The sequence below is a fragment of the Chanos chanos genome, chromosome 5, assembly GCF_902362185.1.
Source record: "Chanos chanos chromosome 5, fChaCha1.1, whole genome shotgun sequence".
In the NCBI taxonomy this organism is placed as follows: Eukaryota; Metazoa; Chordata; class Actinopteri; order Gonorynchiformes; family Chanidae; genus Chanos; species Chanos chanos.
Window position 1 is genome coordinate 37,520,719 of NC_044499.1, and position 26,980 is coordinate 37,547,698.

General features: G+C 38.2%; 5 protein-coding genes across 6 annotated transcripts; 3 read left to right on the forward strand and 2 right to left on the reverse strand.

Annotated features, from left to right (window-relative positions):
* The first annotated feature begins 1,268 nt into the window (after nt 1-1,268).
* Nucleotides 1,269-5,304, forward strand: fga (fibrinogen alpha chain). Its single transcript, XM_030775986.1, has 6 exons — nt 1,269-1,397; nt 1,864-1,977; nt 2,290-2,473; nt 2,615-2,760; nt 3,105-4,056; nt 4,406-5,304. Exons 1-6 carry the CDS (start codon nt 1,296-1,298, stop codon nt 5,101-5,103), a joined length of 2,196 nt encoding a protein of 731 aa, XP_030631846.1. The 5' UTR covers nt 1,269-1,295; the 3' UTR covers nt 5,104-5,304.
* An 89-nt stretch (nt 5,305-5,393) lies between these two features.
* Nucleotides 5,394-8,178, forward strand: LOC115813364 (fibrinogen alpha chain). Of its 2 annotated transcripts, XM_030776005.1 has the most exons (4): nt 5,394-6,152; nt 6,254-6,437; nt 6,862-7,007; nt 7,423-8,178. In XM_030776005.1, exons 1-4 carry the CDS (start codon nt 5,823-5,825, stop codon nt 7,726-7,728), a joined length of 966 nt encoding a protein of 321 aa, XP_030631865.1. In that variant the 5' UTR covers nt 5,394-5,822; the 3' UTR covers nt 7,729-8,178. The 2 variants fall into 2 exon arrangements, with proteins under 2 accessions (XP_030631865.1, XP_030631866.1); XM_030776006.1 differs by lacking the exon at nt 5,394-6,152 and having other exon boundaries at nt 6,159-6,437.
* A 2,379-nt stretch (nt 8,179-10,557) lies between these two features.
* Nucleotides 10,558-14,226, reverse strand: fgb (fibrinogen beta chain). The gene is made up of 8 exons (XM_030775994.1): nt 14,071-14,226; nt 13,944-13,961; nt 13,492-13,695; nt 13,154-13,337; nt 12,407-12,748; nt 12,143-12,265; nt 11,592-11,877; nt 10,558-11,117 (listed from the first exon to the last, which is right to left on the reverse strand). The coding sequence occupies exons 1-8, from the start codon at nt 14,146-14,148 to the stop codon at nt 10,886-10,888; spliced, it is 1,467 nt and encodes a 488-aa protein (XP_030631854.1). The 5' UTR covers nt 14,149-14,226; the 3' UTR covers nt 10,558-10,885.
* A 1,633-nt stretch (nt 14,227-15,859) lies between these two features.
* rnf175 (ring finger protein 175) lies at nt 15,860-20,834 on the forward strand. The gene is made up of 9 exons (XM_030776015.1): nt 15,860-15,880; nt 16,909-16,946; nt 17,312-17,453; nt 18,047-18,201; nt 18,610-18,717; nt 19,094-19,214; nt 19,492-19,625; nt 20,015-20,116; nt 20,714-20,834. Exons 1-9 carry the CDS (start codon nt 15,860-15,862, stop codon nt 20,832-20,834), a joined length of 942 nt encoding a protein of 313 aa, XP_030631875.1.
* Nucleotides 20,835-23,333: 2,499 nt separating this feature from the next.
* LOC115812499 (toll-like receptor 2 type-2) lies at nt 23,334-25,181 on the reverse strand. The gene is made up of 3 exons (XM_030774977.1): nt 24,899-25,181; nt 24,376-24,481; nt 23,334-24,114 (listed from the first exon to the last, which is right to left on the reverse strand). The coding sequence occupies exons 1-3, from the start codon at nt 25,179-25,181 to the stop codon at nt 23,334-23,336; spliced, it is 1,170 nt and encodes a 389-aa protein (XP_030630837.1).
* Nucleotides 25,182-26,980: the final 1,799 nt, after the last annotated feature.

Here is a 26,980-nt window from a genome sequence, read left to right on the forward strand (position 1 = left end):
TTTTGTGCTTCAAATAAAACCGTCCGTGTGGAACAATACATTTTCATGGTTCCCCTGTTTGAATGTCCCCTCAAAAATAGCTTCAGTAACCGGGAAACTTGACGTACTGAGGTAGTTGTAAATCACAATCTCCGTCGTGCAAGTGACGCAAACACTTAAGACATCCACACCGCTACCTACAAGGTTAAACCCGTATTGCAAACCATACTAAATAAATAGGAAGAATGTGAAACAAGACGGCATAATCCGCTTTAATTTATGGGATAAAATCTGCCTTGTTACAGTTATTTATAACGAAAGCAATGGTTGGCAGTCTTCACTGTTCTGCCTAACTTCAATTAAGTCTACAGTAAATTGACAGTGTTGTATTTATAGAAAAGCTTTATTGGTTTTGTGTTGAATGAAATCGAATAACAGAAACCACACTGAGATACTCAGTAATTTTGTTTTTATTAAGACAGGTTTTTTTCTCCAATCTCATAAAGAGTTCAACTAATTTTCAAAAAAAGAAAGAAAGTTGTGCAATATTTGAACTGACTCTCTGATTGCTCTGTACTTTGTTGTTCTTGTCCTAATTGAGTTGGAGTCAATAGTTTGTGTAATCTCTTATTTGTTGTCTCATATGACACACAGGTTGATTCAACATTTATGGGAACAGCTTTTGTATATGTGTATACGTGTGTGTGTGCGCGCGTTTGCAGTGGGCGATTTGTAGGGGGATACAGGGGGATGCCACCCCCCTTGTTAGCAAAATGACCGAAATGCATCTCCCTTGTTAACCTGCCATTCCCCTACATATTCTATACCTGTGATTTTCAATCCTGCTCCTGGGGGACACCTGCTCTGCATATCTTCTATCTATCCTTGCTCTGAACACACCTGATTAGTGTGATTAACATGCTCTTGATTAAATCAGGTGTGCTCAGCCAATCAAAAGTGCCACTGATGAGCTCCGCCAGGTAGGTAGAGCAGGTGTCCCCTAGGAGCAGCATTGAGAAACACTGCTCTATAGAGTACTGTCAGTGACCACTGGGCCATCCCCCCCGTTAAAAAATAACAAATCGCCTACTCTGTGTGTGTGTGTGTGTGTGTGTGTGTGTGTGTAAATAGGTCACCTTCCCAGCATTAGTTGTCTATTGCAAGAGTCCAGTCTTCCAGTTTACACAGCCAATCCACAGAAGAAAAAAAAAATTCAAGCAATGAGTCAATTATTCACAATATCTGGGGGTGGCAAAGTGTGTGTCAGAGGATGGTAAACAGTGACTAATCATTGTTTGTCATTCAGAGGGATTCATATGGGGAAGCTGAGGGGAACCGATCAGTATTCCACACAGACACGCAAGATGAAACTCCAACAGGTCTTCCTCTGCCTGTGTGCAGTCATTGCCACTGTTTGGGTAAGTGTTAGTTAAATGTTCTGTTACTTTGTTATATGCATTTAAAATGCATTGTATTGTACAATAAATAAGGTGTTTTGGTTATTTTTGAGTGTAACATGATTGTATGTATTTAACTGAATTTTGATTATGTTGTTTTATTCCCACAGTTTATGACTTAGAACTTCATGTAAAATGTATAATAGTTAAATGTGGGGAGGCAAATAAAAATTTAGTATGCCTATTCACACATACGCTTTTTGCAACTGATGTGCCAAACTGTGCACAGTTTATCCCAGTTAATCATTTAGAACTGGTTTAGTATGTATTTTTTTAGTATGTATTTTTCTATTATAAATGTTTAAATATTTAAAATTCATTCTGTTCCTCCGCCTCTCTCTCTCTCTCTCTCTCTCTCTCTCTCTCTCTCCGTCTCTCTCTCTCTCTCTTTCCTCTTTCCTTCTCTTTCTGTTTCTCTCTGATTAAGTCTGAAGAGGCGACGGCATTGAACCCCAGAGGTACCCGTCCGGTTGAGCATGGTTATAAACCTGATAAATGTGCTTCTGAAAAGCAGTGGCCTTTCTGTATTGATGACCAATGGGTAAATCATCTTGTAATATTACAAAACCAAAACATCATGTGGTGATCAAACGACAAAAGAGTTTCTTCCCATGTGTTACTTATCAATCTACAATCAATTTCCACGTTCTTATTGTTTGCCCATGGTAGTTCAAGTTTTGGATGCGTGTGATGCTTTTAAAATTATCGCAAGTGGATAAACAGAAAGAGGCACTTGTTATTTAAGATACATACAAATATTAACACATTTATATGAATTTTTCACAGTAAAGACCTCCACACTACATCACCGCTCTTTGTCCATTTCATAGTGAGTTCTTCATTTGTTTTTCAGGGTAAAAAATGTCCATCCGGCTGCCGTATCCAAGGGCTCTTAGACAAAGCTGATCATGAGCTCCAAAGCAGAATTGAGAAACTCCGTCATATCCTCGGTCAGGGCCAGGGCGATTACCGCACTGCTAATCAACAGTCCAAACAGACTTACAGCTACCTGCGCGAACAGCTGAACTTGGGTGCAGGTGAGAAAAAGTAATAAATGACCATATTTTATTCTGTGTGATAACTGTTGTAACAGCTTTACATTCAGGGATGTAGTAGAGTTGTATATAACATACACTCACAAATGAATTGAACCAAAAAGGCTTCTTTCTCTGCCATAGGTCAGGATAGCAGCTATTTGTCAGTGGCTGACCAGCTGAGGCAAAGGATTACAGAGATGAAGATTAAAATTGATCGTCAGCTCAAACTGCTGGATGCTCTGAAGAATGAGGTCAAAAAGCAAGTCATTGCCATGCAGAGACTAGAGGTGAGATTAAAGTACTGAAGCTGACAAATATTTGTTTGTGTGGATAGAGGACCAGTAACAATTTTTCATGCACCTGAAATGTTTTCGTCATCTGCTTAGAGCCACTGATCAATTAAGGATGTTATGGGCCACAACCTTTTATGTGCATAGAAATTACAGTAGCATATCAAAACAGGAAACTACAGGAAAATAGTTTAAATAACTACCATCAAACCAGAGCATTATTTGATTCAAATTAGTATGACTTTCATGACTAGGTTTAGAAGCTTATGGAAATTCCTGTTCAGTTTCCACAGTCCTTTAATATTTTTTTCTTACTTTGCTTACATTCCTTCTCCTCATAGGTGGACATTGATATCAAGCTCCGTTCCTGTAAAGGTTCCTGTTCTAGTTATCAGGCATTTTCTGTTGATAAGGACAGTTTTGCCGCACTGGACAAGCAGCTTGACCATCTTGATTCCTTGGCTGTTCAGTCAGTGGAAACCGTCTCCTCCCTTCGGGTTATGAAAAGCCGTCCGTTAAAAGAAGAGCTTGTTTCCTCTGTGTACAAGTCTGGGCTTACAGGTGGTGAGCGTGCTGAACAAAAGCTGGACCTCTTTGGTGACGTGAAGCAGGTGGAGTTCTCGTTAGAGGCCGAGGGTTCCACAGCTGAGTCTGCGGCTACGGTCAGTAAAGTAACCTTAGGTACGGGCTCAGCCACCTCACCCTCCACTACAACCCATGTCTCTACACACACTGTCAGCTGCACAAAAACAGTGCGCAAGATTACAGAGATGACTAAAGATGGGCCAGTGGAAAGGCAACGGATAGAGTACAGTGGTGGGCCAGGCTGTGACCGCCTCAAAACACTAAGCGTTGATGACCACACTCTCCTTGCTGCGGCCAAGGAAGGCAAAGATCTGTCTGTTGGCGGTTACAACGTAAGAGTTACTAGTAGCAGCACAGATGGAACCGACGAGACCAAATCCATCACAACTCTAAGCCGCGGTGACAGTGGATTTGATGGGCTTGGGGGATTTCACGATGACTTCTTTAAGGACTTGGGCGGCTCTAGCTCTAAGATGTCCACCTCCTCTTCCTCTTCCTCATCGACTTTCTCTAGTCATTCCTCAAAATCCAGCGGTTCCAGCAAAGGAACCCTCTCCGACTCCAAGACCACTTTTTTCGGAGGTCCACTTTTGGGAGATGACCTTGGGGGATTTTTACGTGGTGAAGTGGAGGAGGACCTCCCTGATATCCATGCCAGGAGTGTGAAGACCTCCCGAACTGAGAGAAGGAGTGGTTATGTGGGCGGAGGTACACTTGAGTGATGCTCTCATACTACAGCCAACTTATTAACAAGTGAACCATTTTCAAGCAAAATACAATCTTAAAAGAAAAACAACAAATGTTAAAAAGAACAATGTATAGCAACAGGGCATACCAGTTCAACTGATTCATCACAAACTTTACTTTGTGTCTAATAAGAGTTAACCGCACATATGTGTTGAAAACCTGTTGAATGGAACAATGATATCTTGTTAATGCATCAAAGGGCAATTTTACCGGACTGGTCTGGAAGATGGTTGGAACACCAGTAAATTCTCTAGAGTAATGGTCACAGTGCAGTTTTGCACTAATCGGCAGGTATGTAATCTTTTTTCAGATTGCGTTGATATCCTCCAGAAGCATACATCGGGCGGTCAGAGTGGCCTGTTCAGAATAAAGCCGGCGGGCTCAGAAGAGGTAGTGGAGGTTTTCTGTGACCAGGTCACCGGCCTGGGAGGCTGGACTCTGTTCCAGCAAAGGGAGGATGGGTCCGTTAACTTCAACCGCACGTGGGATGATTTCCGGAAAGGCTTTGGCCGAATAGACCAGAAAGGGCGGGGTGAGGTTTGGCTGGGGAACAGACTCCTACACCTCCTTACACAGAGGGAGAGTCTATTGAGAGTGGAGGTACAGGACTGGGAGGGGAAAGAGGCATATGCAGAGTACAATATAAAAGTGGGCTCCGAGGCTGCAGGCTTCCCGTTAAGCGTGTCAGGTTATATAGGTGATGCAGGGGATGCTTTGGTGCAGGGCCAGCCTAATCTTGGCTTCTTCCTTTCACACAATGGCATGAAGTTCAGCACCTTTGACAGGGACAATGACAAGTGGGAGGAGAACTGTGCAGAGATGTATGGAGGAGGCTGGTGGTATAACAACTGTCAGTCTGCGAATCTCAATGGGATTTATTATAAAGGGGGTCAGTATGATCCAGGCAGTAAGAGTCCCTATGAGATAGAGAATGGGGTGGTGTGGCTCCCTTTCAAACCGGCTGACTACTCGCTCAAAGTGGTCCGCATGAAAATAAGACCAGTCTAATCAAATGAGAAAACCAGGAGGATTGGAGACAGACAGAAAGAGACAGAGAGAAAGAGAGGAAGAGAGAGAGAGGGCAAACCATTCTACCGAGATAACTGTCACTGTGGCCATTATTCTTCTTCAAAATGTTTAAGTGTGTCAATGCCTTGTATAAAGATAAAATGAATTACCTCATATTTTCAATAAAAATGTGTTCACTTATTTCCTTGTGTTTATGTGTTTATTTCCTTTCATTGCTTGGTGTATACAAATTCATTACTGCCATGAAAATGGAGCAATATATAAACAGGAAAATAATGATAATAATAATAATAATAGTAATAATGAAAAATAAAAAGGCTGCTTGACAGTGGTGACAATGGTTCAATAACACAATACTTGAAAATGCAGAACGTGGAAGAAAATGTATTAGACCTGTAATAAATAGTTTAAAAATGACCTCTTGTTGCAACATCTAAAGATCAAATATTCTCTGTACTCTGTTATCTGCAGACTCAAGTCAGCTCAATATTTCTCCAAAACCCAATCACTTAACATATTCACTGCTTCTCCATGATACACTGAATGATTCTACCATGCAAACTCTTAATGAATTATCTAGATCAGTCAGTTTTGGGTGACTTGATTGACATACTTAAACTGTGTATATACTTGACCTCAAAGCAGAATTTGAATTGTGTTCACAAGCATAGGGTCATAAAAGTAAAACTTTAAAAAAAATGCATGAAAATATAATCCCACATAGACATAGACAGATAGAAGAAACATTCGTACATTCCTTTCCCTTCCTTCATTTTGTGATGCTGTGGGACAAACTGATATCATTCACTCATTTATTCATTGAATCAGTTCTAGTATGCTTCAGATTTTGTACGCAAAAAATGTTTTTTTTGTTTGTTTGTTTAAAGTACTATGTGTTTTGTGTTGCAGCATGTGAGGCTTTGATCCAGGACCGCTCCGTCAACCGATTCAATCTCCACAGGAACAACAGACGAACCAGACAATGTCCAGTGATATCCCAGTATCCTTTATGTGTTGATGATGACTGGGTGAGTTTCAACTGAGCTGAAAGATTTTCATGTCAGTAAGATATGCTACATGAAATATAACAGTGTAGTATATACTCTTTTCACTTGTGGTCTCTCTAAAGGGGAGTAAGTGTCCGTCTGGGTGTCGGCTTCAGGGTTTTATAGATGCTCAACATGCAAACTCTCTGATGCGCCTCCGCAAAATCTGTGCTAGAACTCAACAGTACATAAGTGAGACAACTTCTAACATGCTAACAACTGCAAAAGTCTACAAGGCACACAGAAAGATCATTGTGCAAACACATGGTGAGGTTTTTGTCTGAATATTTTGAATAATATTTGTCTGAACTGAATGTTTGATATACCTTTGCTGTAGTTCATTTTGTGGGTTAAACATTACAAATGTTCCTGAATGTACCTGTAAATGACCTGTAAACTGGCTCAAAAGACAAACACTGGGCTGATTGATGAGTGATCTTGCATTCTGTCTCAGGAAATAATATTAGTGTTTGATTTGCCTTTGTGCAAATAAAAGGAATGCTTAGGCTTTATTGTACTGAAAATGTGTAATGTCTTTCAATAATTATATTCATTCTATCATTAATTACCTTATTATATAATATATATTAATTATGATAATGATTGCCATGAGTGTGTGAAGCTCAATAGCAAATCAGTTTACAAGTCTGGTATAACAGGAGGTTGACATCAGAGGGTTTTGCGTGTGTAGTTTCAGAGCTGAGATATGTAGATGTTGCGGAGGCTCTCCACAGAAACCTGACATTGTTAAGAAAGCGTTCAGGAGAACTTTCTCAGAAGCTGAAGGAGTTACAGCATCTGATTTTGGAACAGATAAAAGAGATGCACCGGACTGAGGTGAGAATCATACAATCCAAAAATGATCTAATATAATTTTTCCCCCAAGCACAGACACACTCTGTGATTTTTTCCTTAGTACTCAAAATTACAAAGGAACGTTATGTCCAGTCCACTCTGGATGGGATGAAAAATTATGAGATTTCCCTCTTGTCTGTCTGAAAGCGGGTATATATTTTAGCAGCTACGATACTGTCCTTGGTGAAATATTGCCAGAAGAATCTACAACAATAATTACTCATTGCTGCCCCTTTTTGGAAGATATTGTGACATGTGTTGAGCTGTTGTTGTCTCATGTACTTTGTGGTTATATAAACTTGCCCTCATCAAGGTTTCTAGCATTTACTCAATGTTGAAATGTAACATTTGCTCTGATAATGCTTGTTTGTTTTCTCTCTTCTGGCTGGGGGTGTAGGTGGACATTGACATCAAAATCCGTGCTTGTCAAGGATCATGCAAGAGCACCAGTGTTTACAGTATTGATCATCAGTATTACAAATCCATGAGGGACAGTTTGGCAGAACTCGGTCAGACTGCTGAGAAAAAAAGAACAGTCTTTAAAGACACAAAACTCCAACTGCACCCAGTTCCTGCACCTCCCGTGTCCCTTTCTTACAGAATGATCCCCATAGTCCGTAAGGAGCTTCTGACAAAGTTTGAAGACATTGAGCAAAATCAGGTAGTTTTGGAAGACATCTGGGAAGATTTATTAAATGAATGAAGAAAAAAATGAATTGGAGTAAAAAGGCAAGTAAAATTGTTAAGAAAGTCCTCTTAGCACATATAGGCAGGAACAGACACATCACTCAGTTCAACATTTTAATATTTCAGCACCAGTCTAATAAACATAACGAAACATTGTAACAGAACTGGGCGGATAGAATGTGCTGGTTTACTATCGCTGTTACTATATTTATTATCATCACCATTATTAAGAATGTCGCATTATTCACTGTATTATCAGTCTACTGTGGATGTTAAAACCAAGTATTTATTCTTGCTTTGTTTTTTTCCCCTAAAACAACTCCAATATCCAGACACATGTGTCTAAATCAAAACTCTCCTCTGGTAATGCCCCATAGCTGGTCTTCTACTGCACTTTGTGTGTGTGTGTGTGTGTGCTGCAGGTGTGCTGCCCACTGCTACTGTGCCTAGTGGTTGTGTGTGCACACTTCTGGTGTGTAAGGATGGGTTAAATGCAGAGGTCAAATTCACTGCTCACAGTGTTTGTGTGTGTGATCACGGAGATTTAATCTTTAAAAAAATAACACTTTCACATCAGATTTACTGACATCCTGCTTGGGGTTGCCCACAGTGGCAGATCAAGGGAGAGACATCCAGTTCATACAAAATTTTAGATGATTGTACGTATGTTACCTCAAGCCTCCTCAGACTCACAGGTAATTTTTCTTCAGTAAGGTAACAGCTGTTATCAGTCATCAGCAACAGTTATTAACAGTAATCAGTAAAATTTGTAATTAGCCATCGGTAACAGTTATTATCAATAATCAGTAACATTTGTTATCAGTCATTAGTTACAGTTGTCTAGACTGTCATGAGAGAGGACAATAATGTTGTATACCTGACACTAACAAGACAACTCTATTTTTTAAGAGAGCACTATAATGTTGTATACCCTACACACAAAAGACAACACTCTTTCATGATAGAGGACGAAAATGTTGCACACCCTACACAAAAAAATTGCATTTTGTCAGTTGTTTAGCAAAATTCTCCTGTGTATACATCTGAACTATTCAAATTGACTGGTTTCTTATGCATCAAAGAGAATATGAAATGATTATTTGTTCCAGATTTTTTATATAGTGGATGTAGGTTAGTTCAGGGCATTGCCTTGAGATCTTGAACCTTTGACTCAAACTTTAACAATGCTGGGCTCTCAACAAAATTTGTTTTTAAAAAATGGTCGCTACAGTGGGAAAGATTCTTGAATGAAGCTGAGAACCATTTTTGATTCAAGAAGAGAAAATCAAAGATGACTTTTTCTCTTTTCTATTCAAATAAATATGCTTTAATAAATTCTAAATTCTTAATTTCTGTCCAGTTTTACACTGAGAATTATCACACACATGCATGTTTTTTAAAAATAATTTAGAACATTTTTTGTATTTGTATGTATTTCTTCTTATAAACCTAAATAAATCATACAAATCTGTATACTTTGCAAAATTACTGTGGTCCAAATGGGTAGAATCTCTTTTTTGTTTGTTCTTTGATGCAGGCCTTGTGTACTTCATCACATGTCACATAACTTCACTGTCTTGTGAATTTTGCATAATGGTTCAGTTGTTGTTAGGTTACTTGTTTCTCCATGATCATAGTAGCTGTGATTCATATTTATTCATATTCATATTTGTATGTGAATGAAAATAACCATATGCTAGATGTTTGTAAATTGGCCTGTAGTTCATTGTATTCACCACAGTCTTGCGGAGGACATTCATTTTAATCATTACTTAAGTCACTGAGACACAGAGACATAGAAATAGGTTTTTGCTTATGGTAATTCCTCTGATCACAAGGTTTAGTTACACTCGTTTGGTTGGAAATATTCTTTCATAATGCTCTATCCATGTTTGAGAATTTGCTCTCATTGCTCAAGGGCCTCAGTTTTTCATCAGTTGATGCACTGATTGTAAGTCGCTTTGGCTAAAAGCGTCTGCTAAATGCTAAATTGTAAATTACTGGAAATTATTCATGCATTTGTTTATGCCTAATTTGTTTATGTCTAATTTGTTTCACATTCTTTTCCCAACTCCAAAGGCAACTGTCCCTGCATTTCAAACAGATATAGTATAAGGATCTTGTGATGTGCAAGTCCTGGCTTTGTGCCTAGTCGCTCACTGATCCTGTTCTGTCCTTAAGTCTTGCTCTGGGACAGCACTGGTTTAGAGTTTAGGAAAGTAGTCCTGCAAGCTGAGTATTACATGTTTGATTCCCAGGCACAACAAAAAAAAAAACCTCAACTATCTGCTTGAAGTTGGGTAACTGAGGTTCCTACTCATAGCTAACTGTTGCACTGTATCCAGGACTGCTCCAGATGTCGTAGATGAAAAAAAAATCAAAGTCGCTCATCTTGTGATGGACACCCGCTAGCTGCTTTTTCTTCTAATGTTACACCTTGTAGATTATCACACATGCATTCTACTGGAAACTGCCTCTACCCATAAGATATAACTCACATCCCACTTCAAGACCATCTGTATCTGTACCCTTTCTCCTCACCCTGCACCTGCCTCAGCTTCAAGGAACTGGCTAATTTGTGCAAGCCATGAAAGGCTACAGGGTTTTGCCCCAGGCTTTACACCAGTAAATACAGGTTGCCTTGAGCTTTACGCAGAATTAGAAACTTAGGAAACCTGAAGACATTCATATATGTATTTTTTTTGTAGGCTATGTACTTTACCTTATATTTGAACTTTAGTTAGTTATGTCATACTGGATTGAGCTCAGAAATGAGAAGAAATAAATCATACATGAGAGGAAAATTGTAAAATTACTATTGAAATGAAAAACAGAGACATTGCAGTTATTCTGGGTACGCATATTTAATGAGACCTTGATGGACCATACACCGCCTTATAATTTTTATATTGGACACACATTGCACAGCACTGCTCTCAAATACTTCTTTCATGTTCATGTGCATTTTCTGCTGAGCATTCCTTAGATGTTGCCTTAACATGTATCATTTTTGAGACTCTCTGATATACTCTTTCAAACATAACAGTATTCTCAGTCATTTTATCTGTATATGACAAGGGTACTATTTTGAAAAATAAAAAAAATAACAGGGTGAACATGGTCACACTCAAAGCACCTCATTGTGCTGTATATATGTTTGTGTGAACAAATGTTTATCGCTGTGCAAAGAAGGGTCTGATCTTCATGCTGATAGCTTTGAGAGAATACCACGACCCCTTCCAGTTCATCCACACAATTCCGTCATCTGTGCCATGCTTGGCCATGTATTTGTTGTAGGCCCCACCCCAGTAGTACCGGCCATTTGGATTGGCAGAATGGCATCTATGGTACCACCATCCACCTCCATCTTCTCTTGAGCACTGCTTGGTGGGATCACCAGGCGTCCTGAGGTGTCGGAGAGAGCAATGGATGTAGAAAATGTTGAGGTTTAACATGTCTTATTTTATTCTATTCTACTTCAAACAATAACATGGCCGAGCATCATGTCTCTGTAAACCTGGAATTATACTCCTGTAGAGTCATAATGCTACACAAGCAAGGGAATACAAATGAAATCTTGCCTGTCAGTTTACATAGCCGTAGTCTTAACAGCACAAATCAAAATTGTACATCTAAAATCACGCCTCAGAGATTTCTATTCTATATTAAAATTACAGTTGTAAGGAAGATAGTGATATCTTACAGAAAACCATACAAGTTTGGTATTTTATAACCACTTGGCAGTTACTATCTAAATAAATCAGACCTTGATTTCCGTCTTCATCCCTGTTCTCCTTGTGTCATTCCTGGGAATATTCTAAACCTTTCTCTCAGTGATAATGCTTGTTGATCAGTGTCTGTGGGGCCAGGAATACTCACCACTTGTCATTGTCTCTGTCATATGTGCTGAACATCATGCCATTGTGGATGGTCATAGTGCGATTCTCTCCAGACAGCTCACTGGCACCTTCGAGCAATGTGTTACCTGCTGTACCAGAGTAACCACCAACCGACATGACGTAGTTGGTTGTCTCAGTTTGCACTGCAAACTGCTGGTATTTTGCACTGACTTTAGCACCAGTCCAGTCCTCCATTTCAAACAGAACCTCCGTTGGGCCACTCTTAGTAAGCTGGCTAATCCGATCATTTCCAAGCCAGTACTCACCTAACATACCAGACAAGAACAACAACAACAACAACATGAAGGTGTTAGCTGGCCTCCAAACAATGTACACAGTAACACACAGCAAAGTAAGGTGTCTGTGTCGGACATATATCTATGCATGAAAAGGAAATAAATAAACATTAATATGACTAACGGTATATATTTAAACTTACTTTGTATTCATTTGTATTCATTTCTTAGTATGGAAAGGAAAACACTAAGTCTGGATAAATCTAACATAATATCTGATCCAGTCATATCTTACCAGGAATGTTACAGTGGCCTTTGCCTCCATCATAGGCAATATTTCCAAATCCTCTCTTGTAGTCGTCCCAACGTCTGCCGAAGTCAACACTGCCATCCAAACGATTCTGGATGAGCAACCAACCTGGAATAAATAAAGTCAATAATGCATCCCATTAGTCAGCTGTTCACAGAAGACAGACTGAGAGAGAGAGAGAGAGAGAGAGAGAGAGAGAAAACAAAACCTGTATAAAAGCTTTGTGAATGTATCTTTGCATGCGCATACCTCCATTCTGAGTGCTCTGGTCACAGTACACCTTATAAGGCTGGAAGAAAGGATCAGGTCGCACAAGATACATCTGAGACTCGTCTCCACCTTTACGGAAGATGTCCTCACAGTCTTTGCCAGAAGCCACAGGGATTGGACATGACACTATGCACGGTTCTTTGCATTTGTCGTTCTGTGCCAAGATGGCTGCCTCTGCACGTTGGATCTTTTCACGTAGCTTTTCCAAGATGCTCTGAAGGACCCGGATTTTTGAAGGGAAGACAGTGTCCACAGTTTCTTTTACGTAGACGTGCTGAGACTCCAGATCATTTGTGTACTGATTGATCAAATCACCATTCACTGCAAAAAAAACAACAACAAATGAACAAACAAACAAATAAATAATAAAGTACATGAAGGAATTGAACTGAACTGAACTGAGTTGAACTGAACTGAACTGAATTGAGTTGAACTGAATTGATCAGACACAATGGAATATTATTCTTGCAGTGTAAAACTTACAGGACTGTATAAGAAGTTATAATTATATTTTACACATTGGGATCATGTAGAAGGTTTTTGATATATATACAGGTAAAGGTTGCTGTGTATCTCCTAAATGGTGCATGACACTTACTGACTGTTCTTTGCACAGGCTTCAAAACAGTAAGTAATGTGATATAGCATATTCTTATGTATATGTGACACATATGTAATAATTATATTAGAAAAATTCTTCGTTTGAAGCTGAACTAGTTATCTTACCATCACCGACTCTCTGTCTCTCCTTGAAGACTGAAGTCATGTCCACCACATATTTGTAGATGGAGTTGGAAGACTCAGCCAGGATTTGCACATCTCTCTTCAGCTGAGCCACTGTTGGTCTGACATTATTTTCCTGTTTCAGTATGGCCGATTTCAGCTCACATCCTGTTGGACAAAGCACACCCTGGGAAGGAAGGGAAAAAATGAACAATTGCATGGTGTATATTTATTAAACCATACCAGTTGCCATATCCATGCTGCTGAGGACGGAAAGACTATAATGCTTACGATGTCAAAGTAAATTTTTGAGGTATCAGAATAGAATCATTCATTCTTACCATTTTCTCAGAGGCATGGGTGCACCCTCCAGCATCAGGTTGTTCCTCTTTCTGGACCCCAGGTCTTGCAACTGGAGCCGCAGTTGGTCTTCCACGGTAACGCCCCTGCCTGCTAACAGGTGCTGGAGCTACAATACTTGGGATGTACACTTCACTGCCTCTGGAAACAGGCCTATGAGCTCTGGGACCCAATGCATCTTCAGCCTAATGGCACATATTGATTATAGGAACACCTTATTTATTAATCAGTTAATTAATTTTGTTTTCATTATTCATAAACATCAAACCTAAGAAATATTTAATCAGTTTGCATTTAATAAATGCACAAATACTAACTGATATCATGGTCTTAACAATACAGTTGTTGTCGGCTCATTTGCTACAGGTCATTTTTTAAGAAACTATAAGATCAAAAATTGTGTATACAGTGCAAAAGATTTTAAATGACATACCGGTGTTGGAGGTTCACCCTGAATAAAAAAAGAAAGCAGGGAGCACAATCAACCTGTTAACTATTTCTATATGCACATGTTAGCAGGAAGAAATCCATATTACTAGCCTACAGAAGAGTACACTTACCAAGTCATACTCATCATAGTCTAACTGGGCCGAGACAATCCCGTAGAGAGAGAAACAGATTAACAAAAGCCACTTCATACTGAAAAACAACTCAATTTTGATTCAGTTGATTTAAATTTGATGTTAAGCTGCTCTTTGCAAATGTACTTCTCTGGATGCTGACCAGCCTGTATTTATACCTGAAGAAGCCCTCCCTAGTGTTCCAAAAGGGGGCATTGCATTTGAGGCTTGTTAATTGTTAACTGGCACAAACATGACTAATCAACAAACAGTGCATGAACTGTTTTTTTACGGGAACTTGAAGCATAAGTTGAAACGACAAAAAACAATCAAGAACAAGAGATACATAGATTCATGATGATAATGATGATGATTTTAATTATGTTGACTGTTCTTCTTCATCTTATTCTACTGGTCATTGTTACAGTGTGTCTCCATTAAGGCAATCTAAATGTAGCCTATTTTTCATGTAGCATATTCACTTTATATGTTCCCGTAGATGCAAGATAGAAAGGATGTCATACTCAGTGAATGAACCTTGCATAATTTCTGAATGAACTCCATTTTTTACTATTTTAGAACGTCTATATTGTAGTCATATATTTTGTTGCACTAGCATATTGGTCATATAGTCTCTTTACTGGAACAGGGACATTGGCTCGAGAGTCACAGTTCAAACCAGACGAATCTGCAGATGGAGCAATGCTGTTTGTTTGGCCAGCATGTTTGCCTTACCTTTATCACTCATTAAACAACCTATGGTAAGACTAAAAGTCAGTGACATGATCAGATACACATGCTGTACCTTGTTATATACACAAATGAATGAGTAAATGAGTTTTATTTGAGTTGTGAGTTATACTCACTCAGCCCACCATTTACTCCCTGTCTGACAGGAACAAACACATTGACAAAGATCAAACTGATCCTGAAACACTTGTGTTTTATACTGAGAAATTCCATTTAAAATGCAATTTAGTCTGAGGCCAGGCTTAATTCCTTTTGAGAATCAGCCCAATACCCCATATTCCAACTTTTAATTTAATTTAAAAGCTTCTTTTGGCTTTAGAACAACAAAGTATTTGAAAATGCATTTCTTATTATATTATTATTATTATTATTATTATTATTATTATTGCTGTTGTTGTTGTTATTACAATTATTATTGTTGTTGTTGTTATTGTTATCATTATTAGTAGTTGTTGTTGTTGTTGATGATGATGATGATGATGATGATGAAGATCTGAATGTAATACTGTGTCAGTACCTGCATTTCAGTGACATTAGGGTCACATAGATGTCACTTTCATGAATATGGACAAGCAGATCTGACAGCCCGATCTGAAATTATAATGCCCTTCCTTTCACAACATTGACTTTTCTATGTCTGTGGCTTTAGTAATATAGGCCCACATATATTTAAATTGGTTCCAGCAGTCAGAATTTCACTTTTATCTACGATGAACGAGTACACGAAAAAGGATGGTCAAGACTAAACTTCACTTACTGTTAACAGACAAAAACCGCCAGTTCCGAAAACACCTACACATGTGTACACAGCGCTCAAAAGTTTGCTTCATTCACTTTTGTCTAGCTCATGATCTGAAAATTAGACCTTATCTTACGATGCGTAATTTGTGAATCCCGGCTACGCAGGCCTACGTTGCTAGCGCCAGTCGTCATCACAGTTAACGTCGTGCAGTCTTGCGAGTAGTGGCAAGACAAGACAGTTTTAGTGATGAGGTAGTTAGCAGATTAGCCAGCTAATGTGTTTATTTCGTAAAGGAGTATGGCAGCACTACAACCTCAGGTGGATATCTTCAATTTTATGAATGGAGCGTTACTGCTCAGTGCAGTGATAACTCAGTTAACTGCAGTATCATTTCATAGTGCATGATGCGGTTAGCTGTACGTGCATGGGAATAAGATGGCAGTTGCACGAATGGGCCTATTATGGTTCTGTCTTCAATATGTAAACATATTAACATATTGGGATGCATCTATACGTAGACTGTTATGCTGCAGTTACCGCTTGTAAAAGTATGACTGCAATTAGATGGCAAGTGAGGATACGAAAGTATAAAGCCAGTTGGTTAGCAACCGTTATACCTAGTTAGCACCCTTTAGGACGAATTTACTGTAGCCGGTATTCTGTACACACCGGCTGTTTTAATGTAACCAGTTGAACAATTTTCTGGACTTTACCAGTCATATTAGATGGTCACAAACTTTATGAATATAATAGAGACCTAAGCATGGTTAAACCCTTGAATTGAATTCTAGTGAAATCGAACTTGTCCGTTAAGATTTGTAGGTTAAATACACACCAGCTACAGTTGTTGCTGTCAAAACAGGCTGGTGGAACATCAGCATATGTTGATAGCTAGTGAAAATCGGTAGGCTACTATTCACACATTGTACATTTGGTCATTTTGATGTGTCTTTGCCATCACTCTTCAATTTTAATCCATTGTATTCCAACAGTCAGAATATCTGAGACACTTCTAACTTCTAAGAATCGTATGCTGATAAACATTTTAAATACATGTGAAGCTCATAGTCTTTCTTTTAAAAACTAAAGACATTTTTTAGATATAGTTTTATATATATATATATATGTACATACATACATATCTGTACGGTCTATGTAATGTAGAAAGTACTGGTTACTGGAAGAGCATTTCCTCTCTATCTCCCATCTGCCTGTAGCATTCTTACATATGTATGAACAATAAATAGGAAGCAATACTGGATCCGTGAAGCTGTAAAGGACAGTTAATGAATCAATCATAGGTTGTAAATAATGTACCCCAATAATGTAGGTTATTTTCTGTATAGGGGGATCTACTGAAAATGTCACACAGAGAAAACTGGAAGTAAGTAAAACTTGTTGTACTGCAGCATTGTTTTATTAATTAATTTATTTGTTTGTTTGTTAATGTGTTTATTTATTGTTACACCTGATGCTATACATAACAGCCAGCCCATGGATTATTTTCTACCTATACAATGCAAAAGCTGCATTTTGTGTGTTTCTAGCCTAGTGATGTATATGTTTCATCAGGCAGTATTTAATCATGAAGAATGAACCCATATTTAGTTCAAAACAAATACTTGTGGAACTACAGATTAATTTCACATGAAGTTTTGACACTGTCTGAATTTTCTAATGTATGGAAAAGACATCATAGATCTTTTGCATGCTTGTGCATAGTGGCTGTGTATATGTGTGTTTCTCCAGGATTCAACACGAGAGGCTGCATGTCAAACACAGAGGTCATGAGGCCATGCATGCTGAGATGGTTCTCATCCTCATTGCCACTTTGGTAGTGGCTCAGATTGTTTTAGTACAGTGGAAGCAAAGACACTGCAGGTCCTACAATGTGAGTATGACAGACCACCACAAATTAGAGTTCTTAGTGGTCTAATCTTGCATTCATTTATTTATTTATCTATTTTAATCTTAAAGTAAGTTAGCATGTAAAATAAAAGTGATAGCATCATAGAGAGATACGGTTGTCATGTTATTTTCCGAGGGAAACATATTGAATTTAAACAAAAATCAGAGTAAAAATATTTGAGACAATCTAAATGTGACCATTTTGAGCATGAATTGCCTTTTGTATTAAGGATGGAGCACATAGCATAAACCTGCCATCGACCTAACCCACACATAACATTAAAAAACAACTCTTCTGTAGCTCTGTAATATGGACAAATTCAATATGGTGAAAGGGTAAAAAATCATTATCAAAAATCTGTCAGTTGGGCCCTGGAAACACTGGGGAAGTATGTAAATAAAGCCTGTGACAGTGAATAAAGCAAGAACCAGGACTTGCTTGGTGCCATGTGATTTCAGGTAATGGTAGAAAAACGACATTCTTTCCGCTTTCACTCTAACATTTCCTGTGATTTTTACTAGTAATATTTACGGTATATATTCTGCATTCCTGAACTCTCTGTTGGTGTCTTCCAGTTGGTCACACTCCTTCAGATGTGGGTAGTACCACTATACTTTACCATCAAGCTCTACTGGTGGCGATTTCTGTCCACGTGGGGCATGTTTTCTGTCATCACAAGCTATGTCATATTCAGAGCCACACGCAAACCTCTGTCCTGCAGAACACCCAGGTAACACACTTTATCAGTCACCCCAGTAAAACTTAGAGCAAGGATCTGATTGGTCAGACTCAGAACAATGAAGATATTTTTTCAGTCTGGATATGGTTCAGATTAGGATTTCCTAAACATTGTGCTGGATCACTCAGACTTTGCAGGATGTTATCTTAAAACAGCTCACTGTTCCAGTCTACCTTTTATTCTGCCTCTTATTCTCTCATCTGCACAATGTGTGAATATCCATCACCAGACTGTTGTCATCTCTCACTGAACTGATTTTGCATTTTCAGTGATCATGATCTGAATTTGATGAAGTTCTTATGTGCCTATACTTGTGTGTTAATGCCTTTATATTACTATGTCAAAGTTAGTTCTCAAACTGTGTGTCATAAATTGTGATTGTTTGTGCCTCTTTCATAGGATGGTATATAAGTGGTTCCTCCTTATTTATAAGCTGAGCTATGCTGTGGGCGTGGTTGGTTACCTGGCAATCATGTTTACCATGTTTGGCTTCAATGTTTTTTTCAGGTGTGTATTGCTTGCATATGTTTGTGTGTAAGAAGTAAATAAAAGAAAGCAGTTATAAATTAAGAAGTCAGAAAACAAATGAGTACATTGATTAATGAGTGATTTTTGTGACATGAATGCGAAAATGCTCAGTTTAAATGAATATTTCTTCATGTAGCTGGTTAGCTGACTATATTTATTTTGATCCTTTATTTATTAATTCTTATATTCTAGTTTTTTATATTAAAGATTTTATCTGTTTGGTATAAATGAGGAATAACCCTCTTTCACTGGAGAAAATGGTATTGGTAAAATGGTAAACAATGCCTTATTACCTGAGTAGGTAGCGTGTACACACTTTTTTCAAAATTCTTCAATGACATTTCTGTTTGGTTAGGATCAAAGCAGAAGACTCAATGGATGTTGGCGTGATCATGTTGTTCTATGGCCTGTACTATGGGGTCATGGGACGAGACTTTGCTGAGATCTGTTCAGACTACATGGCCTCAACTATAGGGGTATGTATTTTCTGATACAAACTAAATTCATAAGATTTGGACTCGGTTAACTTACAGTAAGTAAGTGTTGTCCCGTTGTCCCATATCTGTTTATTCACTTTAAGTCACAACAGAAAAAAAATGTTTCATCTGAGATTTTTCAGCACTTAGCCAGATTTTGATATCATTGTGTTTAGTATTAAAAAAAAAAAAGTCCCATATGGCTGAACTACTAATCCATCCATTGAAGCATGTTGTTGTGTTGGCGTGAAATAGCTCACCTGTTTTCCTGTTGCAGTACTATAACATGGGTGGCATGCCATCTCGGAGCCTGTGTGATGATATCTGTGCTGTGTGTGGACAAAAGATCTTTGTGGATGTAGATGAGGAGGGCATTATCGAGGACACCTACCAGCTGTCCTGCAATCATGTGTATCCTTCAGTGTAAACAACTTAACTTACATTTTATTCTATCCTGCTTTATTTTGCTCCAGGCTTTTTTTTATTATATTAATCTATGTTTGCTAGTACACATGTGTAGTTAAACAAAGTTTTTTTTGTATTCCACTCTGTTCTGCACTACTCTGTTTCTTTTGTCCTTAGACCACCTCTGAGCTCCTTTACCTAGGAACCAATGACCTGAATTAAAGAACAGACTGGAAAAAACTCTGCTAAGATGCTCAGGCTATGCTAAAGTGAAGTCACAATAAATAAAGCTAAATGTAGCTAAGAGATGGCTCACACAAAAATGTAGAAATTATTTTAGATAGAACCAGTGTGCCAAGTGTGAGACATGCTGGCCTTAACCCTTGGTTTGATAGATTCCATGAATTTTGTATTCGTGGCTGGTGCATTGTGGGAAAGAAGCAGACCTGTCCATACTGCAATGAGAAAGTTGATCTCAAGAGGATGATGAAGAATCCGTATCCTTTGAATTTTGCAGCAATCTCAATAACTGGTTGAATTGCATGTTTCTGCCATTGAAATTGCCTTTCATTTCGGTAATTACAGCTAAAATCACACAGAAAAGCATTTTCCCTACAGGTCTGTTCAAAGCAAATCTAAGTCTTCATCTCATGAAAGTAAAGCAGCAGCATCTAGTGGTCATAAAAGGGTATTATCACAGTATTATTTAGCATGACAACATCCTTTAAACCTTTAGTTTAGAACTCCAACCATCATAGTTTTTGATCAAAGTACTGATAGTATAAACTTGATATTGGGCTGGGATATGGATTTGATTGTTTATTTGGAATTTTTGTGTCCTCATTATTGCCAGGAGTTGGAAACAATTTCTCATTGATTCCCATCTAACTACAGTTCATTTTTTCACACATTAAATTAAACATGTTATGTGATTTGAGAAGGAATGATAGTCTAGCATCTAGTACAATGCAAGTTTCTCACAGTGTAGAGATATTATTGCCTTTGTTGGATATATCCACATTACTTGTATGTCTTATTCTTGTCAAAGTAACAAAACTGTTTCTTCTTCTATGTGCCTTAAATCCTAACGTCAGCTGGGAGAGAACACATGTTTTGTATGGACAGCTCTTGGACTGGCTGAGGTACCTGGTCGCTTGGCAACCTATCATTATTGGCATTGTACACGGAATCAATTTTTCTCTGGGCCTTGAGTAGATGCAAAATCGAGCTTTGAATTTTAGTTTGACAAAATGCATGTATTTATTTTCTGACTATTTATTGTAAATTCAGTACTTTATAATGCAGAGTGAAAGATGGCTTTTATACCACATTATTTATTTGATATACAAAAAGATGGCAGCCAAGATGAACAGCTTCAACAGTGTTCAGCATCACACAGAAGTGTTTCAAAAAACTTCCATGTGTCCCCCTTTATGTGAAGCTATTTATACTGTACAACACTTTTGATACTGAAAAGATCATATATCACCATAATCAGATGTGCCTCTTTCAGCCAGTATACTTACTTTTCACTTAAAGGCAAGCTGACAACATCAGTTTGTATGGTGTCATAACTGATTCAACACAGTATTCCAAAAATTGTATTATGACTGATAAGTTCTGTTTTTAATGTACACTTTACACCTATGTGCAATTTGAATGAGTGATTTTTTTGAACAGCCATACAGATACACAACTCTGTTTCCATTCCTGTTGCTTGTTGTGGAAAAATAATTCACAGCATATTGGCAGAGGAGACTTCACACATCCATCATTATAGGAGTACTGAAAATATGCGTTAGAATGGACAAAAGTGGATCACTGCTTCACTAAAGACCATGTGTCATCAGTAAACACTCTTGAGAGGTGGTATATCAGAAAGGTAAAAAGTGTGCATAAGTGAAATCCTTGATTTTATAAGTAGAACAGAAATTAGCTAGTTGACCAGATGCCAACATTTATTGCCAATAGATCAAGACAGACATGTAGCTGGATGGTTAGCCACATAGTTGCTATGAGGACAACTTGGGTGCCTCTATCACTTGCTGTATTGCCTGTCTAAATGGGTCAGTGACATCACTTACATTTTTTGTGTGTATGTTTCCAAATCTGTTGTGTTCTTCAAAAAACATTAAATGTGTTTGATAAATGAAATTATTATACTCTGTCTTTTTTATGCAAAAGCAGCTTTGTTTATTAACATACAGTCCACCTGTGGTTTTGGTGGTTCAATACAATATAGCACAGAAGTACAAGAGTCTTAAGATCAGAGGGGCACTTAGTATCTAGATTTTCCTTAAAGAAATAAATCCACTAAGATCTGATGGCCGACCTAGCCACTTATTCAAAAAGAGGAAATATTCCAGTCAAAAATCTGGGAAATGAGAATGAGAAGTGAGGCAATGAAACGGGTGAGATTGTTGCCTAAAATCTCTTTTTTTGCCCGATTTTAAACACTGATGAGCTGTGTGGCCTACTTGTTTACTCACATTTACATTACTTCAAAGTATCTGCGAATGTTTTTTAGTGTGAACGTCATGTTACCTTGTAACATTTGCAGTACACACATGCGTGTGTAGCTGTGTGTTGATGTGAAAAAGGTCGGAACAGTCAGTCATCATTTTGCATTCATCATGTGCTTTTTTCTGATGAAATGGCTTGTCCTCGTGACAATATAAGGTCCTCCTTCTTTATTCAAATCACTGGTGTGGCAGTACTTCAGCTGTGTTTTACTATTTGCCAGTAGTGTTATACTAAGAGTCTTATGGTTCTTTAACTCATTGTTATGAAGAGCTTTAGCATAACTACTGTACTACTCTCTCCATATTGTACTCTCTCTATCTATATATCTCTATATTGAAATTAAAATGAAAGAAAATGTGCAGTTCTGAGTTGGTTCAGTTTTCTGTTAAGTGGAACTATCATGGCATAAACTGTGGCTTAGACATAAACGTGTTGCATAAGCACACACACACAGACATAAGTACTGCTTTGCAAATAGTTCATTTTACTAACGCATGGTTGAATAAAAACAAATGGCTGTCTATCTGGGAGAAGGTGACAAAAAAGTATCAAGTATGGTATACATTGTAAATACATACATATAAAAATAATAATAGAGTTATTAAATAGACAACTCAAATGTATTTTAAGGTTAGAAAAGTCAATTCAATGCAGGAGAAACATGGAATTACTTGAAACTATTACTGAGTATGGAAAACATTGCTAGATGTATTGCATTTTGAACAAAAGTCACAAAACTATTATATGTTGACTCATAATCTATGATAATGAAAACTCATTCAGTAAACCATGTCATATCAGACTGGCACATTATAATATGTCTCAGTTCAAATTTATTAAATTCTCTAGTCTAATTTGTTGTTTTGATCTGGATATTTTTACTTGCCCACTAAGACGAACATGCAAACCAGAAGGGGAAACTCAGAGAAATTTATTACGATATTAAAAATGTCAAAATATGTACCTCTGACTGTTTGAATTTGGAATTAAAAAAAAAACCAATAGGTGTATATCTTTAAAATAAAAAATGGTGGATATCAGATTAGAAAAATTGCTAATGATAAAACTTGAATCCTGATAAAAATCAATGGCCCTTAAATATAGCCATACAGCACATTTCTAACTACACATTCCATAGTGATCAATGCTGAAATATTTTTAAAATCACCGCATCATCTCATACAGCTGCCTTCAGTCTGCTGAGGATTCCTCTCTCTGCAGGACTGCTTTGAGATTGTGCCAGAACTCTGCTCTCTTCTCCTCTTCCTCTGGCCACTCCAGATAAGTCTTTGAATTCATCACCTTCCGCAGCTTGCAAAATCGTTTTGGAATTGTCTCCTTCTCAATGGGCTCCAGCAAGATCAAAACTGCTGAGTCATTCTTTTCATCGATAAGACGAAAGTGTGAGAAATCAAGTTCATAACGACACCATTCACTTGTGACAAAGTGTTCAGAGAGAACATAGAGGGTGCAGTGGCTTTTCTCTATGCAGTCTATGATATTGTCCACAATCCAACGACCTGGCTGGAAGTCTCGTTTATGCAAACAGAGGGCAAAAGGGGGTTGGTTTCCCTCCAGCTCAGGAACCAGTACCTCCTCCACCCACTCAGCATCATGCTCGCTGTAAGAGACAAAGGCATCATAACGGACAGATTCGCTCCTGCTAACGGCTGGTCTCCGCTTGGCTTGAATCCATGCCCAGGTCATACGCAGGTACCACAAGACATGAAGTTTATGGCAGGTGAATCCGAGCAGGAGAATGGTGAGGAATATGCCAGCACAGAGGATTGAAATAGCGGGGATCATGTGACACTCAAAGAGTGATAGTTGTGCATTTTGGACCATGTTGCCTCTCAGTGTGAGTGGTGAGTCACATACATAGCTGTCGGGACCATCCTGGAGTTTAACTAGTTTCTCAACATCATGCTGTAGGAATGCCACAAACTCACATGTACATACAAAATTGTTTTGACCTGCTTCTAAGTATTGCAGGTGCTTATATCCTTTTAGGTCATTCTTGCTGAACATGTTCAAAGTGTTCCTTTGTATGAACAGTGTTTCTAGGCTAGGAAACAGAATCCCCCCTGGTATCCGTATAAATTTGTTCCCTGATATGATGAGTTCGGTAAGATGGGGAAATGTGTATTGAAATACAGTCAAGTCATTGTTACTAAGGTCCAGAACAGTCAGGCTCTGAGGAAGGCAAGGTGTAATCCTGAATAGTTTTGTAGCAGACAGGTTGAGAAAACTTAGTCCGGCAGGCCAGACACAGTCTTCTGGCATGTCAATGAAGGTGTTATAACTCAAGTCCAGAGCATTTAAATTGTTAAGCCGTGCCACTAGGTGAGACATGAGTCCCAGAGATTTTAACGAGTTCTGGCTAACGTTTAGTGTTCTGGGGTTCTTTAAAGCACCACTGCCATCACACAGTGTCTCTTTCATTGTCAGGTCAGACAAAAGGTTTTGGCTCAAGTCTAAGAACTCTAGCTTGCTTAATAAGTGTGAGGTAAGGCAAGGCATTACAAAAACTGTGCTGTTGATGACAGACACTGTGTGAAAATTCTTTAGGAGAAAGCTTAACTGCATCATTGAGCTAAAACTAAAGAAATTCTCAATTTGGAGATTGCGTACGAAGACTGTATGCAGGTTTTGAAGACGTACTCTTTTTGCTTTTGTCCACCAGCCTCCACCGATAAAGAGAATGTCTTCACATGCTAGATAAGACAGCGGTGCGCCATTAATCACTTGCAGGAGACCTGTAACCTCCTCATCTGTGGTAGTTATGTTACGCAATGTTAACACAGCAGTGCCTCCCAGTTTAACCTCTTCGAAGGGTTGAACAGAACTCTTGCTGTTGATTTTGGCATCTGAGATTATCAGTGAGGTCTCTTTCTTGGAAACATCATGAAGAATTTTGGAGACAAGAGTTTGGTCCTTCAGAAATAGGTTATGGAGGCTTAATGTGACTGAGCCAATGGGTTTGACTGTGCTAAAGCTGCCCTCTTCATATGACTTGAGGTTACTGCCATGAAATACCATCTCATTCAGGAGACTCAGCTCACTTAAACCATGTTTTCTCACTACTTCCAAATAAGGGTTCCCTAACTTAATTGTGTTTAGGTTCTTAAGGGGCTGAAAGAGAGGATCAGGACCCAAGGTTTTGTATTTGTTCCCTAAAAGATTCAGATGTTGCAGTGATCCAAGTTGTTCAAACCAAGAGAAACTCAGACTGGTCAGTTGATTGTAGGATAGATCAAGAGTCTTCAAAAGCAGCTGAGACTTAAAAGCTGCTTCATAGATTGAACTGAGTTTGTTCTTGTAAATGTTCAATATCCTCAACTCAGCATAATTGCTCAGGTCCTTGTCGTCAAGTGTCTCAATGTCATTCAAAGACAGATCAAGGCTCAAGACTTTTCTTGGCACACTTGGTACATGAGGAAGATGTTTAGCAGAGCAATTACAGATGTTTTGTTTATCGCACATGCAATCGTTTGCCCTTGTGATCATTCCATATGCATTCCAAATGGAACCCAGGACGAAAAATATGGATATTTTTGCTGCCATGAATTGCATTCTACAAGCAACATAATAAAATAAAAAATAATAAAAAAAGAAAAAGATTAGACTTACATAGTTAAAACTGTGAAACTGACACATTTCTAGCACATTTAATGCAGCTGATTAATGCAAGAACAGGTATTATGTGTGAATCATTTGTAACGAGAACTGTAAGACAAATATGTAGATCAGCAGACAGGATCTTGTTTGGGTTGCAAAAAATGGTAATTTTGAATAGACCGTTGCAAATACTGGGAAAAAATCCTAACCAGCTCAAAATGTTCTGGAGTAGTTGAAATGCAGAACTATGACAAGGCATGGATTATATTATCTAGTCCCAATATCACTTATGTACAAGATATTTTTTATGAGAAGAGAAAAAAGTGTGGAACACATCTCTCCCTAGACTGACATGCAAGAGAACATGTTATTTTTGTTTTTCCTTCAATAAAATAATTTATGCATGGTCAAGTATACACACGGTTATGCCCAATGGCTTTCAGTATGATAGTTGGTTTATTAAAACACAGGAAGGATTGCGGCTAGGACCCGATGGCCTTAGGGGGGCCCAGAAATCTTGGTATTTTAATTATCTGTGATTGTGGAGGCACACTGACAAGACTTGTCCTGAGAATGAAGGCTTAGGACTGAGATGCAATATTAGATTTCAGCCATTATCACGAAAGTCTTTACATGCATGCATTACTTCCTCTCTTTACATGAGTTGCTTCGCTTCATAGACACAGATTCATTGTGCTGCGTCATTGCAACACAGCGGGTTTTGTTTTTGTACTGTCGGAAAGCATAAACTAGGCAAACCTCCATTTATTCTCAAAAGTAAAACAGACTTTAAAATCACATTAACTTCGTCAACTTTGAAATTACTTTTTCATGCAGATCCCCCGTAACTAACACCGGAAAAGAAACTACACAATTCGTATAACCCTCACATCAGAATGTTTGCTTTACGGGTGCTGATATAATCATGTTTGAAAGTAATGTCATCTATTACAATCAGCAATATGTGGAAAATATTTAGAATGTTTTACCTGCAGGGTGAGTTTGTATAGCACTCTCTGATTTTGTGGAGAAGTAAATGTTCTCAGAGGCAATCATTTGATTATACATGTGAAAATTTATTGGTTGGCACGAAACCAATACCCATAGCCACATCCTTTTGCCTGTTAACATTGCTGAATAAGTTGCTTTACTTGCTAAACTAGTCCGGCATAATTTAAAAATTGGGGAAGTGAAAGTGCAACTCACAAGATCATAGTAGA